The following is a 16,073-nucleotide window of genomic DNA, read 5'->3' on the forward strand; positions in this document are numbered from 1 at the left end:
ATCAAATAGTCCTCCACACAGCCAAACTATGCCATGCTGGTAGGGTCGGCTTTGGATGTGTATGTAGGAAGGGTGGATATGATTGTCTCTGTTTTCCACCATAATGACAGCTGCTAAATGAATGAAACAGGCAAAGTCTGAGGAAAAAAAAAACACACAAAAAAACCCAACCAAACATTTCTCAAATTGTAAGTTAAAGGCTCAGAAAAAGATTAAATCCCTGTCCTGCGAGGCTGCTGTCTATAAACGTCTCAGAGTTTTGTTTAAAGAGGCTTGAAAAGCTTAAGCTTTAAAACGGTAAATGCTGACTACTTTGCTTCTGCTGTAACTGTATTGCTGTTTCTCTTCACTTAAAACTATGCGTTTAGGCCAAATTTATTGATTCAAAAATGTTATCACTCACTGCCATCTAGTGTTAATGGTACAGATTGTCAGGAATTTAAAATTACTTTTCTGGCTTTAAGAATTAAAAAAAAAAACAAACAACTAAATTTTTCAAGTTCGGCCTTATCCTGTGAACCTCGACATTCCTGTTGCTGCTGACAGAGGGAGCTGCAGAGGCACAGTAGCTCAGAAAACCCCGAGAGTTTATTCACAGGAATAGATTGCCATGATGCAATTTCAATGACTACAGTTACCTTCAGTTTTACTTTCTTGATTCTGACTCTCCCTGTTTCACCATGTCACACCAGCCTTGGTCCTGAAGCAGCCTCCGCAGCTGCTCCTCCTGCAGCCTGCAGGGCAGACACAGCTGCTTCACAGCACGCCCTCCTCATCCCCTAGTTGTCAAGAGAAAACTGGAGACACCGTTAATGCTCTATGCACTGCATTTCTTTCCACCTGGGTACGGGAGAGCGATGGTACACACCAGATCTCAGCAGCACAGTTAGACTGTGCTCCAGAGGCAGACATAAGGATGGACACAGTCACAGAGCAACGCGTATGTCCACACCCCCAACCTGCTGTTTGAATGCAGTAGCCACGTGCTTATTTTCTGCCTCAAATTATTACTTAACTAAACTACTACAGTCACACTTAAATGCAAAATGCCTACGCAAATTCTGGGAGGCAAACCCAGAACTGAATTTCAGTTTTAACAGCAAACATCTCCAGTTACAACTGCTGTGGATTTATGCCACAGGATTCAAAGGTATCAATGAATCTTGCTAGTGAAAAGAAACAGACTCCAAAGGCTTCCTGAATCTCTAGAGACGCCGTCGGCCATTAGATATTAAGCAACTGATCACCTTACTAAGTGTAGTAGAATAGGCATAACCAGTGATAACCACCTCCTTTCTCTATTTTACCAGGCAAGGATTTAAAGGCTCAAAGCTGGGATAAAGCAGTTGGGTGAGAAAGCATCTTCCCTACTGAACAGCATGTCACCCCTGGCAATTTTAAGGCACAAGAGTCTCAGTAATTTACAGTGCATCTTCCCATGTTTTCTGAAGACTCGACAAGTTCTGTACTGTGTGAATTACCTTCTGGTGGCTACCTCTTAAATAAACAAGAATCATAACTGGTCTTTACATAAAGAATTAACGTATATTAAGTTCTTAAAGAAAATGTCTGAATTCAAAAGCAGACCACAGAGCATTACAACCACATGTAGTTATAATTAGTTTATTAGTGCTGTTTTTGAAACAAATATACTCAGGTACTTAAACACAGCTTAATTCATGTTTATTTCCACATTTGATATATTGCTGTATATTACATAATGCACTGAATATCCAGTAAATAAATAATAAAACCAAAGTGCGGATTAAAGTAGCAAAGTCAGTTTTTAGGTTATCAGGAAGGCCAAAATCACATTAGCTATATAAGGACAACAAGTTGTAAATGACTAATATTTAACACGTCATTGTATCATTGCTATGTGCATGCTAATACAAATGATCCCTCTGAGAACTGCATATAGTTATCCACAAAAGAAAACAATCCTTCCCTTACATTACATTTTCTTGATCTTTTTATTTCTTACCTTTCAGGCCTGATCCTGCAGTCCTTACTCAGCAAAACTTCCAACGCAATCTGTCAGGTTAGTTTCTTACTTTTTCTTTAAGGTACATAAAGCCCATTGGCTCTCTCAAAACATCTGAATGCTAAATGATTAGAGTTTGAATTTCTAAAAATTCGGAAATTCTAAAAATATTCATAACAGCGAATAATGTAATTAAGTCCAGATGTAAGAGTGTTAGGGCCAAATCCAGGAACAGAGCTAGACAGAAGCCTCGGGAACTGTCAGGACAGCAAGGCTGGCATCTGGTGAGTTAGGCACTTTCCTGATTAGCCAGCCACTTTTAGGATCACAGTTTTGGACGTAGACATCTTCAGTCTTCTTAAATACTGTTTTGAGCACCTGCATCCTTTTTTTTTTTTTTTGGATCTGGCCTTTTTTTTTTTTTATACTTGAATACACGATGTATCACATTAACATTATGCACAGACAATAAGAGAAGTGACCCTAAAGTAAAACAAAATGGTAATATAACATGATATCATAGCCATGTCTAGAAGAAGCTATTGTTCTTTTCTGTGCTTGGGTTAGACACATTTGTTTTAACAGCTTTTAACACTGTATCCCATTTACTATTCTTATGCTCTAACTGCCTTTTCCTAAATTTGTGCTGAAATAAATCATTGCTGTCTTCATCCTCAGCCTCTGACACTATCTCCATTTTTTGGATAATCAATTTAATGAGGTCATGTTGCTTTTCCAACAGTGTTGATATATCTTTGAGCCTAAAACAAAAGCAAAAAAAGGTAAATATGCATACAGCAGGCTTTGTCATTTGGTTTCAAAGGGCATTTTAGTCATTAAAATTAAAGATGTAAAAGACCTGACGGTCCTCAACTTCACCCTTCTGCTAACAAAGAATATTATCGGGACAACATTTAATTTTTCAAGCTGTGGTACTTCTCCAGGTTTCAGGAAATAGGATTAAAGAACAAATTCCTGGCTCTTGAGAACAGTAAATTCCTATGTACTTTAGGCAAGAGCAACTTCACTCTCAAAATAAAATTCCTAACAGTTCTATCAAAAGTTTCTCCTATTAATTGAAGTAATCTGGCAAGAGAAAAGGGCCAGATTTGCAATGGCGATTAAGCATCCACAAACATTTAGTGAACTTCACAACGACTTTAACAGCATCAGAGAGACACTGATGAGGCATTTACTGATCTCTTTTAAAAAGCGCTATCCAAAGTGCAATTGATGTAAATAAAGCGTTAACATCAGTTAGCATCATGCATACAGAACACAGTATCTGCTATCTTTTAAGAAATAGTGAAATAAACGGGAAATATGTCTACGAATTGTCTCCATAGACCTATGAAACAGGCCTTTTGAAAGTCTACTTTTCAGAATGTCTGACTCACAGTATTACAGCACGAATTATAAACGTTTGCTATGAAGAACAGTTTGGGGCTTCTTTAGATGTATTTGCCTTTTTTTTTTTTTCACAATAATTAAAGTACTGCAGCAATTAGCTAACATTACTACGAAGCAAAAAAAGAGCCCACCCCAAATGAAAAAACAAAAACATATATACTCAGCACTGATTGCCACTACCTTCAGTAGGAACTGAACTCCATTTTTAACTCTGACAATAAAAAAATATTGTCAACATAGTAAAACAAACTTTTCAGACAGTATTTTCAGAGCAGTAAACATAACTTTCCACAGTGAAATGGCCACAAGTTATTCTCTCCCAAATAATTTTATAATTTTATAAAATGATAGATTTCTTCCCTCTCTGTAGGAAAAAAAAAAAGAAAAGAGTATGTTCTGTTTTGGTTCCTAGTATAAGTATGTAGTATGGATTTGAAGAAAGACTTGTTAAATTCCATGGTTTGCCTGGGTCTGTAGCGTGCATTCTCACCCCTTCAACTCTTGCTGAGTCCTTCATGCAAAAAAATACTTAAACAGAATCTGTGCAGGGAGACAAAAACTTAGTAGCTTGAAAAATAAAAAAGGAGAAAGAAAAAAAAAAAGAGAGAAAAAAAGAGCAGGGGAGAGTGAGACAGAGTGAGAAAGAATAGATTTTCCTAGCTGTACATGCACACAAGGCTTGTCTGAAACCATTCTTATGGATATATTGGTAAGATGAGTAAGAAAAGTAGTACAGAGGACTCCTTCCCAGGCTTTGGGAAACATGTAATTTGTTCAAAGGAGAACCAGGACACCGATCCATTTTTGGGGAAACAATCTGAAGCAGATTTACCATCGGACCAGTGGGAAGTCAGTTACAGATTGTGTATATTTGCAAACCAACTGGAATTACATCAATTGTGAGTTTAAAATAACCCTTGATAACCTCCATCACAAACCTCTAATTCTGAAATAAAAATGCATTTTCCCCATTAGTTCAGTTTACTTTAATGAGCAAACAAGCATATTCTCTTTCTCTGCCATGGGATGAAAATATCTCTTTACCACACAGGTATTCTGAAGGTAAATACATTACAGAATATAAAATAATAAGTTACTTAGTGAGGCAGCTTGCTTAAAGATACATTGAATTTTACTTTTTAGGTACAGTATGGACAGTATGGATACCTGTATTTCTGCTTCAGAACTTCCAATTCTAGTGTTGTATCAGCGCTCTGTGCATCTGTGGTAGAGTCCTCACACCCAAAGCAATACTGGAACACGCTCTAAACAAAACATGGAACCAAGCTGAAATCAGATACTACAGTCTGGCAATAGATTAAAAATCCCAAATAAGAGCATGGTAACAGTCTCCACACTGTTACAGGTTGAAAAGAGTTTCTGATATGAAGGGTTTTTTTGTATATTAAACATTTGTTTTACAAATTTTGTTTAATTAGAAAATTCAGTCTACCAACAACAGCTGAAATGAAAAGTAAACAAATAAAAGAAGAAATGCCAAAAGAGAGTAATTCGATTTTCTGTCTGAATAACTTTTGTAGCTCTTCTCACTTAGTAGAGTCACAGATCACTGAGAATTCAAACTCTAATTATATCTGAATAAGTCAGGCTACACTCAAACTGATTTATCGTTTTCACTGAAGATAATCAAGGTCTAATCACAATTCTACTGATGTCAGTTAATGATTGAGTCTCATTAACACACTGTTCCTAACAATCTGCATACCAAGTTGATCATATCACATTTTAGTAAGAATTCTTTAGTTTAAGTTTCACCATCTTACCATAAATCCACAGTATCTGGGCCTGTTGGGATATACAGTGATTGATTCCTGGTCCACTCGACTTAAGAACCAAAATGGTAGCTTCTTCTCTAAGTTGGTGTGAAGATTAACCTAAATGTAGTTTTGCATGTAGAATAAGATATATTCTCTTAAGATAAAGACACATTATCAGGTGAAAATAACCATCACGTCATTTTATTCAATTGCTATTACCAGATGTCAAGTCTCAGAGGCTATTGGTGCTGCAAACAATGGTATAACATTTGAACAGTCCAGCCCAGATACTAAAACCATCCAGTCACAGCAGTACTGAGCATCTTAGCAGAATCAATTATTCCACATAGATGCACACTCTTATAACTAAATGGTTCCCGAACTGAGTTAGCTCTTGTGTAATGGCTTGAACAGCTCCTTAGTACACTGCAGGTTGCAGAATACAATTACAGGGCAGAAACATTCAAAAGACAGAATACCTATCATAGCCACGGGTTTTAAGACCAAATAACAATGGGAAACAGAGTGATCTTTCTCTCTTTAATTGTGCTATACCCTTTTACTAGATTATGACAGAGTCGGTATAGATTAAGATGTCAGTGGAATGTCTGTGAGAAAAGGAGTTTTCCCTTGGGTAGAAACAAGTATGTTATATATGAGTGCCTTTTCAGGTGATGCTGCCTTTTCAGGCGATGCTACCTTTCCAGGAGTTCTCAAATTGCTACAGAAACACAGATCACATGTATCTAAAAGACGACGATGCACAGTATAAGCCTATTGCAGACAACCACAATCCTGTCAAATGTACAGAAGGTTACACGCTTCATAAAGATTTTGTAGTACTGTCTGAAGTTGCAAGACAATATCCTTTCTGAGCTTTCTGTTGACGAAGAAATACCTAAACAGGTGAAAAGCATTAACTGCTACAAGATGCCCTTATACCTCTGCTTTAGTCATTTGTATCTCTAGCAAATGAAACACCTCTTGGGAGGAAACATTACTCTAAAAGAGAATCCTTCAAATACACTTGAACTAAGCAAGTACAACACACAATTTAGTTACATGACTACTAGAAGTTATTTCTGAGATGTTCTTGTTCTTGGGTATTCTGCCCGTGCACACCTCTTTTCTTTATGCTCAGCCACTAGGCAGGCTCTGAAACTTTTTAGAAAATGCAAAGCCAGCAGGGAACACAGTCAAAGCTGCTCCCTGCATCAATTTTATGAATGGTCAGTTCATCTCACAATACAGACTTTGAGCAGAACTTCAAGAAAGCACATGGACAGCCAGTTTCTAACAACATGTCAGTGAGACGTAATCTTTATTCTTTATTTGACAGGTGTATACTTCATGTATTTCCACTTGGGAAAGTCAAGCTTGATATACAGTTCACAAGGAAAAAAAGCTTTTGAAAACAGTATGCCAAATTTATCATTTCTTAATATTAAAATTTTAGGAAGTTGGTCTATTGCCCTAGTCCCAGTTTGTAAGCTGTAAGGACTACATTTGCAAAAGCTACTTTGAAAATATCCTGCATATTGTTATATGCACTATATAGATGCATACAGTTTTCAAAAGCATATAGGTTACTAAAGCCTTATGATTTCAACAGAAATTCTGTTAGGTGTCCTTATGCATCTTAAGGTAACTTAAAACATTTAGGAATGTGACATTAAGTTTTTTAGTTATGCTTGGTATTGCATAGTATCTCCTCAGTACACAAACCAGCATGAGCCTTCAGTACACTGCAGTGAATTTGGTGTCCTTTTCATTTCTGTGTATCTTAATCTTCTTCCCACTGCATCAATCCTCTCCTTAAAAGGTAACTCTCCAATTTCAAATATTGCATTTACTCATGTTGAGATTCTGTTCTTGGAATTTATCGAATTGAACTGTCAGAATTTATTGAACTGACTGTTCAAAAGATCCTTAAAAATGCATTTGCTTATACATTACCTTGACAACGACTCACATGACTGAAAATGAGATTCAGAATAGGATGTCCATGTTCACCCAGTTGCTTTACAGACATGCTAAGATGTTAGTTAGGGATGTTGATGATAAATCAGCTAATTATCTAAATGGTGTCCTAACAATGATATCTACTTCCTACAGTTGGTGCTTCTATGGTATGCTACTTACCTGCATTGCAATCCTTTTGAGTGCAGCATATTTTTGTACTTCAGCTATGTCCCCAACAGCCAAACCAATCTGAAAATATCAAGAAAGGTTTTTTCATGGTCTCTGTGATTTCAATTGTATTTCTTATTCACTTTTAAATCCAAAATGACTCTAAAGTCAAATTCATTTTGTTTCACTTGAATTTGTAAACGTACCTCTTCTGTGCATATTTGGAAAATCCATATCAAGAAATATAGTAAGCTTTTTTAATGCCAATGATCTGTCTACCAATGAGGCACTGAAGAGCTACTTCAAAAATTTGTCGAGAATAACATCCCTTCTTTTTGATTCCTCATCACTGCTGTTATGTTAAAAAACCTGCTGACTTCTTGATTGAATAGGATCATGGCAGCAATAAATAACTTAAAAAACCCGAATTGCTTGATTTTTATTGCTCAGCTCATATAAAAACTTGATTTCCTAAAAAAAACCTGATGTTCAATGAAACATGGCCGAAGCCATTACCACGTTCTCTGATTCTTTTTGTTCAGGTCTGGCTCATCAGTTAGTTTTAACAATACTGTTGACTGCTGTTTTGTGTGCAATGAAGATCTAGGTTTTGGCTTTTTTTAAAAAGAAAATACTATTAGCACTAGGTTATAATACTGCAAGGAGCTGAACAATTAAGACTACACTTACTCTAGGAGGCACGCATTTATCAAAATACTTCTTGAAATCATCGTTCCCCAGTTTTCTTTATCAAGAACTCATAATAATACATTGCAGCTCAAATTCAAATTCCATCACATTTACTACCTAAAGACATACAAGAGTTAATTGTGGGAAAATACTCGAACAGTAAACTGGAGGGAAAATGACTCCAAGGAAAGGCAACTTTTAATATCTTACTGAAAATACCAATTTGTTAAGTAGTGAATGAATGTCACAAATCAGCACTAAAGTTATTCTATATGCTAAATCTGTGTATAACTCTGTGCTTAACCACTTTTGTATATTAATAAGTAGTTTACTTACTAGCAAGTTCATAAGAAGGATTGGAATAAGCAAGGTGAATATAATGAGAACTGTGTAACTGAGGAATGGATATGGCAATTCACTGCTTAGTAATGGATCAAGGAATGCATCATGGTAGTTAATGTCTCCCAGCATCATTGCAAATGTCTTCATTACAGAAAGCAGAGGTGTGCTATATGTTTGCTGCAAAAAGAAATACCAAAATCAAGAAAAAACCCAAACTGAAGAAATTTGTAAATAACCACTTGAGATTCTCTAGTCAAAAACAATATTTATAAAGATAAAAAAATTAAGTATGCCATTCAACTAACCTGCGAACCCAAAAGGACAAAGAAACTCAGTCCAAAGGCCAGTATCAGGAAAAAGAAAACAACAGCAATCCGAATCAAAGTCCTCAAAATTTCCCAGAACATCACAACATAGATGCCATAGTTTTCAAATCTAGGCAACAAGTAAACAGAAAAGATATGCAAAATTAAACAGTTGAGTTAGAGTCCCTTACAGTTACTTATGTAAGGCAATAAGTGATCCTGATTTTCATGTGTGAAAAGAGATATTTTGCCTCTCTGAGGCATTCTGAGATGGTACGAACATGTGGTACTTTCACACCCAACAGAATGCAAGTGGTCGTATTTACAGCAAGCCTAAACTACATAATCTTCTATTTTAATGCACCAGAGCAGTACTTCTTCACAATATTATTTTTCATGGACAACTTTTACTCTCTCCATAGCCACAGACAGTACAATATCGTACAACTGTTCCACTCTGAATAATAACATTAGGAAATTATCTAATTTTTTGCTGTTTTTTGAACAAGAACAACGGACAACTGGCACCATGATCCATCTAGCAGACACATGCCTGGCTTAAAAAGATTTTGCTTTTTATGATACTACAAAGTATGTAAAACAAGCAAACAAAAAGAAATACAGAAATACATTGCACGGGAAGAGAAGGGGAGTAGTGCAATTTTAAGACACCTATGTTTCCAGCAACAGTACGTCATCTGGCAAGCCTCTCCCATTCCTGGCTTAAAAAAACCCTATATCTCAGAACATGGGTTGCCATAAAACAGATTAAGCTAATTTTTCCCCCAAATCTGAACTTGGGAATTTATGTCCTGCACCTGATTCAGTGACCAGATGACTGGTTTATGTGACAACAGTAGCAACTGAGAAAATCCCGCTGTAGGATTTTCCCCCTGAAATATTATGTGCAAGGCTGAAAAGATCAAGCTGGAAGCAAAGCAAACCTGATCTTCTATTTATTTATTTGGCAAAACTCCATTGAAGTCAGTGGAGCTACAGGTTGCTTTGAGAAGAGACGACCTGCATGAGTTCGAAAAATGATGAGTTCTACAGCTATACAAATGAAAAATATTCAGGCCAGGGAAACAATTCATCTAGCAGAAGAAGGAAGGTTGGGCAATCATGAATTTACTTTTAACTGTTCAGGTTCAACCCCCATTTCGCTGCCAGCGCACAGCAGAGAGGACACGCCCATTCATAAGTCACCTAAGGTCTGACACATGTAAGACAAGGTTTGCCAGCAGAGGCAGTACCATAAAGATAGTCTCTCTATGTCATTAAGTCTGTTTACAAACCTTATACTTAAACATTCCAACTGCAGTAAAATGATCCTGAAATTAATCAGCAAACGCCATGTTTGTCTGTCTGCCAGACCTCCTGAGGGTGACTAGTGCATATATACAGTAAGAATCACAAGAGCATATGTATAGTGTTATCATATACTGTCATCCTTATTTTCTGAACAGCTCCCAGTCACCACTTGTTGTGCTGATCAGCCACACCTCCTTTTTGTGCAAGGCAGTCCTGCTCGGGCCCAAACTTGTTTAATTTATTAGTCGTAAGCACTACACCCACACTATTTTTCCCTCCACCCAGCCATCCTGCAGTCCATAACTCTTGGACACTACTGTACCACTGACAGCATTAAAACCATTAATGACAATAAATAGACCTAATGTCAACTAAGGAAGTAATTTCATCCATTATAATTCTTTTACTGTGGTGTAGAAAAGTGGGGTGTGCCATTTAATCTGTAAAATGATAAAAGAATTTACCTTCTCTCAGGTATTACTTATAAAAACAGACTTCTTTTTGCCTCTTGTAATTCATATCCTTTTTTTTCTTTTTTAAGTGAAAGTCCTTACAGTATAGTGAAACATGTTCTTAAAAAGACATATGCAGTGGCTTTGCTTACTTAACATTAGAATAAGTCTTATTTCTTTAGTTGCCATAACACATGCTGTGATTCTCTACACGAAAAACACTGAAAACTACTTTACAGTTCATTAGGCTGAAAAGTTCCTGTGGTCCTAATCCGGAAACTTGTATAGCTTGAAAAAAATAAAAATAAAAAATAGGGCTATCGCACTTGGTTAGTCACAGTTTAGGATATGTAAAATCGCTGAAAATATTAAAGGGATTTCATTGTAAAGCATTTAAATAACTTTTACCGTTGAAGGTAAAGCAAGAAGTTCATCCAAGACAAGTATACAGCAATCGCTCCACATTCCCACTGCAAATGAGCTGGTGTATTAATAAATAAAGAAGACACAAAAATTATGCTTGTAGTATAAATTGTCCAGTCCAGTAGATTGGAGTAATCCAACAAATATTTCAATTTCTAGGATTTAAGAGAGACAGATGCACATTTACAAGTCATGCATTATTAAAGGACTAAATTCAACATGTTATTTAAATCCTCTTCTCACTTTTAATCTTATATAAATTTGTATTTCCCTTTTAATTAGGGAAAAATCAGATTTATTTAATATCACACAAACTGCTATGCAAGCACACTGTCTGATTAATGTTATTTCTCTATGTATTTACCTGCTGAATGAGCTGAAATATTTCTTTGCAGATTCCCAGTAAACTCATAATTAAAACTAAACACATACACACCCTTGTGAAGTATGAGTTCTGAAACAAAAAATCAGAACATAAAACAAATTAGAAATTATTAAATTAACATTTATTTCATCCCTATCAACTATGTATACATTATATTGCTAAGTTAAGAAACTCTGTTAGCTTGCTTCAAATACTTATCACTATCTAAATTCTGTTTTACTAATATTTATTGTGTAATCAATGTCATGTACATTGTGCATAAGTAATGCAAACCAAGTATGAAAGTTTAAGCATTTCCATGATAAATAGTTGCTGTGCAGCTTCCTTATTACTGCTACTCGAGTTTGGGAACTGAAATTGCAGTATTTATGCCACATTTTCAGTATTTTTTGCCCCTGGATGAACATAAAGACAAATTCTGTTGTCCATAACTTCATTATCATATTGCTGTATCTGGAATGGCAACAGAAGTCTTCGGAGAAATTGCAAGTCCCATACGTGGCTGCTCCCTTTGCTGCCTCCCTTTACAACCAGTGTAGACACAGAGAACTTTGTTGTGAAAAGCCTTCTATTGACATAGATGACAATAGTGAATTTCCTCTTTCATAAATAACTTGTAGAGTTAATTCCCCATCTGAGGGTTCATTAACTCATAGGCAGACCACAAATTCACTTTTCAGTGGTGCTGCAATACACATCAGCACCTGCCCGCTTGTCATGTCCCTCTCTAACCTGGGTTAAGAGTAGAACTGTCATGCCGCGCTCCCTACAGAGCTGGCATTCCCCACTCCATTCCCATTACTGGGTCATTAGGACACTGTGTCCTCCGGTGCATGACATTCCATATACACTGGTGTTGCTCTAGTCTCTCAGGCAGCACCTTCACGGCTCCTGTTCAGTGCATTGCTTCTCCACCAGCTGGCATCATTCCTCATTGAAGGACAGGATCTGACTCCTTCTTCTAACTGTGCTTCTTCCAGTCAGTCTCTGGTGATTCAAGGACCTGGGTGACTCTGAGTCATTCCCGTCTGCTGTACGCAGCTCCTGTCATTCTTCTGTCTTCCACCAGGAAGGTGAGTGAGTTAGCGGAGCATGAATTCTTTCAGTTCTGCTAGTTCTTCTGGCTTCTGAATCTTTGACAATCCTGCCTGTACTGGGCTGGGTATGTGATTCTCCAGACTTTTTCATATATCAGGATATCCTCATGAACCTTTTATATCCCTTGAGTTTATTTTATTTCATATTTCTACTAGCATATCCTTTTTGAGTTCCTATTTCAGTTTTATGTCTTTTCTCTCAGAAAAAAGTGTAAAATATTTTTTTGCCTCTTTTTTTTCTTGACCAATCCTTGGTTTTAGTGATAAAATCACTTATTTGAAATGGATCATTTGAAGAGTTTGCCACCCAACAACAACTTGTCTCCATTAACACCCGTATGTTACTGTTTCAGGGCTAACAACGCAGGTGTCTCTTCTCAGTATATATGACTTCATGTCGTGGAGACAGAGCTTCTCCTGCCCTTCACATAGAGACAGGAGTGTAACACTACGTATGAGTTGTATTCACAGGTTCAATATACAGCAGAACTTGCAGTTGCTTCTCTGGAAGTCTAGTACAGCTTAGCGACAACACAGCCTTCTTAAAAGACAGAATACTGCTTAGCTTTACTGCAGGAAGGAAACATTTACAAAAAGGACATCAACCAGTCACACCAATGTCTCTTTTCTAAAGTCTCATTCTCCTGTAGTGGTGGACCTGGCAAGTCTAACTTCTTCGTTTGACTATGATGTCCTAATTATTCCAGTTCCAGCTTCTGAACAAAAGTTTGAGCTTTGTCTCTTAACAACCCCAAGGTATCTATGGAGGACAGGCTTATCCTGAGACAGGGTTCATCGTTGCCTGCTTTTCTTATGGCCCTAATTAAAGCATCATTCCCATCCAATGCATATCATAAACAAGATCAATATTCATAAATTACTAGAGTAGTCCCACACCTGTCACAGCTGTGACTAAGAGACAAATATTCGAAAGTCACTATGATGCACATGTACTTTGCTGCCTAATCAAGTTTTTCATTTTGAGATACCATAATCCCTAAATGGGGGTATATCATTCACATTTTAGCACAACACAATTTTTTCTATTTTTTTTCTTTTAAGTTTATTAACTTTATTATCCTATTAGTTATTAACTATATTATTATTATAATATATATAATATATACATAACTATATATATATAAAAAACTCTCTCTATATATAATTATTAACTAATTATCCTAATTATAGGAAACATCCAATGCACTTAAAACCCTTTCACAGAGTCTTGCATCCATATAGGACTGAAACGTGCTCTTACATTTTTCACTACTGTTGTACATGAGGTACCTATATAAAGACTGGCAAAAATTGTTCTGTCTCAGCCTTATAGTTTATGAGCCTAGTGAAGAAAAACTGGGCCTGCAAGGGAAAGTAATACATAATATAGGTACAGAAAGATGTATTTGAATACCCAAAACCACTTTATTATTGACTGGTCTTTCTGTGTCACTTTTTAAATGTACTACATCCCCTTATTTTGAAATTTTCATCCCCTTGAAAATTAAAAGGACATAGAAAGCTAAGGAATTCACTGTTTTCTGTCTTTTCATAATTAGATACCCATTAATCTTTTTTCTTCAACAATAAAGAAATATTCACTTCAGGGAAGAAACCGTGTACCAGATGTAAAATATTCAGAAAAGATTAAAAATAAGAACTGAAAAAATTACCTACAGAAGTCGTTGCTGAATATTTAAGAATATATACTTTAATTCCATTCCTTTGAGTTGCTACATCATAAATAATTCTAGAAATTATTTAAACAATCATACCTTTTACTATAAAAATCCTAAACATATTGTAACTAGTAAGAAAACTCAGTACCTCATATTCTAATGGTCTTGCTTCATAGATCTCTGTTCCATTCAAAGGTCTTCCTGGCTGTATGTGAGTGACCAGAAGAGTCAGTGGGATGAGACCAAGAGAATATATTCCTAAATTCATCAGATGTGCTCGAAACCCATACGCCATCCTTGAAAGTAAGAATGTTAAAGTTACTACACTTAACAAACTTAGAAGACCATGCATAAACATTTCTTAAAATATCCTTTTGTGATGAAGCTGTTCATTGAGCTTTATCTGGACATTTTTGGCCATTCTGAAATACTGTTCCTTTACTTTTCAACTCAGAAATCCTACTGTATATTTTTGCACTACAGTGGAAACAAAGACAGTGGTTGTCTTTGCTGAAAATATCAAAGAATCATTACTAAATGATAAACAACATTTTATATGATAATCATCACCATATTCTAAATATGCTTATGAGAGGTTATATGGAAAAGTCATTTGCTTCAGTCAACTCTATAAATATGTACATCTTAGTAAACAACTCTCAGTCACAATAGCCTTCATCCTGACATGCAATACTGTATTTTATGTACTTTAAAATATACCTACCATTTCATAAGCAAATATTCTTTACACACGGGATGACTGAGTAGCTCCATGCGATTGTGGCGCACCATGGCCTACAAAATAAGAATGCAGAAGGATCAAACTTATCTCATCTACCTAAGTAAAGTGCTTAAAAAACTGGCTATCCCACCTTCTTTACTTGAATATTAGCCTAATGAAAAGTAAAATGTCTGTAAGACATTGCAAAGTTCTTTTGATTAAGTACTCTGGCCCAAAGCTATTACCATCTTGCCTTCTTTGCCTACTGAGGCATCCGGCTTCTCTCCAGCTGCTCTGTCAGTCCATTTCAAGCTTTAAAAAAATTGTACAGACTATTGCCAACTACACCTGTGAGATGACCAAGCTTTTCTAGTTACATTTAACAAGAAAATACATATTTATTTATTATTAGACAGTATACCAAGTCTAATTGCCAATATGAAGCCCAAAAAGTAAACAAATTAAGCCAGCAAGCTTGTTCTGTAAACATTTTCTGACAAAGAATGAGAGAACAGATTAGCAATATGAAAGAACAGCAAAATTTGTTTTAGGCTCGAAGTATTTTGCAATCATCATATGAAAAAGTCAGTTTTGTCAGGTTTTTCAATGCCTTACATTCCAGCGCACAGTCACTACAATAACTGGAGTATGGTTTTCTTTGATGTATTACCTGCACATACAGTATGTTCTCTTGAAACATTCATAGTTGTTTAAATAAACTAAGAATTTTTATCTAAACCTAAAAGAAATGTTATTTATTACTTAGATTATAATAACCGCCCCATACTTCATTCTAATATACATTAAATACACAGAGTTACGGGCTTTGAAGAATAAATACTATGATGAAAAATTCAAAGCTCTTGATTTTATCTAAAGCAAGACAGCATGGAATGATATCAGAGTAAAATAAAGAACTTACATTTAAAGTGGTAAGTGGTTCATAGAAAATGTCTTCACCATCCTTTAACTTCTTGTTAAGCGTCAGGGGACACTGAAGATATCTGAAGTTATATTCAATCTGAATAATAAACATACACCAGCATTTAAATGTGATGAAACTCATAATCTAAGACTGAGATAATGTGCTTAACTTAAAAAAGGTTATCCTTTAGAGAAAAAAAAAAGGCATGTTGTGCCAAAGTAATTAGAACACTGATGTATGTTGATTGTTAGTTACTCTGACAGTAAACACATGCCATCACGATACACATCTGTAAGATGATTAAACAGCCATTTCGAATTGTAAAATAAAAAGTACACATTTCTTAAAATATTACAGTTTAAAAAGGTCATTCTTATAACTGTAATTTGTTTTAATGTGGACTTTGAAGAAAAGATTGTATTTAAATGTTCTATGGCTTTG

At 35.8% G+C, this 16,073-nt stretch overlaps 1 protein-coding gene across 1 annotated transcript in view; it reads right to left on the reverse strand.

Moving 5' to 3' along the window:
* Nucleotides 1–1,663: 1,663 nt before the first annotated feature.
* The window catches only part of TRPA1 (transient receptor potential cation channel subfamily A member 1), a 37,274-nt gene continuing 22,864 nt past the window's right edge, over nt 1,664–16,073 (reverse strand). Inside the window, exons 17-27 of the mRNA XM_063324020.1 lie at nt 15,630–15,728; nt 14,711–14,781; nt 14,135–14,282; nt 11,190–11,279; nt 10,811–10,980; nt 8,640–8,769; nt 8,329–8,511; nt 7,315–7,383; nt 5,179–5,289; nt 4,562–4,659; nt 1,664–2,745 (exon numbers count right to left, since the gene is read on the reverse strand). Of these exons, the coding sequence (XP_063180090.1) occupies nt 2,514–2,745; nt 4,562–4,659; nt 5,179–5,289; nt 7,315–7,383; nt 8,329–8,511; nt 8,640–8,769; nt 10,811–10,980; nt 11,190–11,279; nt 14,135–14,282; nt 14,711–14,781; nt 15,630–15,728 (1,401 nt within the window). The 3' untranslated portion in view covers nt 1,664–2,513. The remainder of the gene's footprint in view (nt 2,746–4,561; nt 4,660–5,178; nt 5,290–7,314; nt 7,384–8,328; nt 8,512–8,639; nt 8,770–10,810; nt 10,981–11,189; nt 11,280–14,134; nt 14,283–14,710; nt 14,782–15,629; nt 15,729–16,073) is intronic.

This window comes from Chroicocephalus ridibundus, chromosome 2 (genome assembly GCF_963924245.1).
Source record: "Chroicocephalus ridibundus chromosome 2, bChrRid1.1, whole genome shotgun sequence".
NCBI lineage: Eukaryota > Metazoa > Chordata > Aves > Charadriiformes > Laridae > Chroicocephalus > Chroicocephalus ridibundus.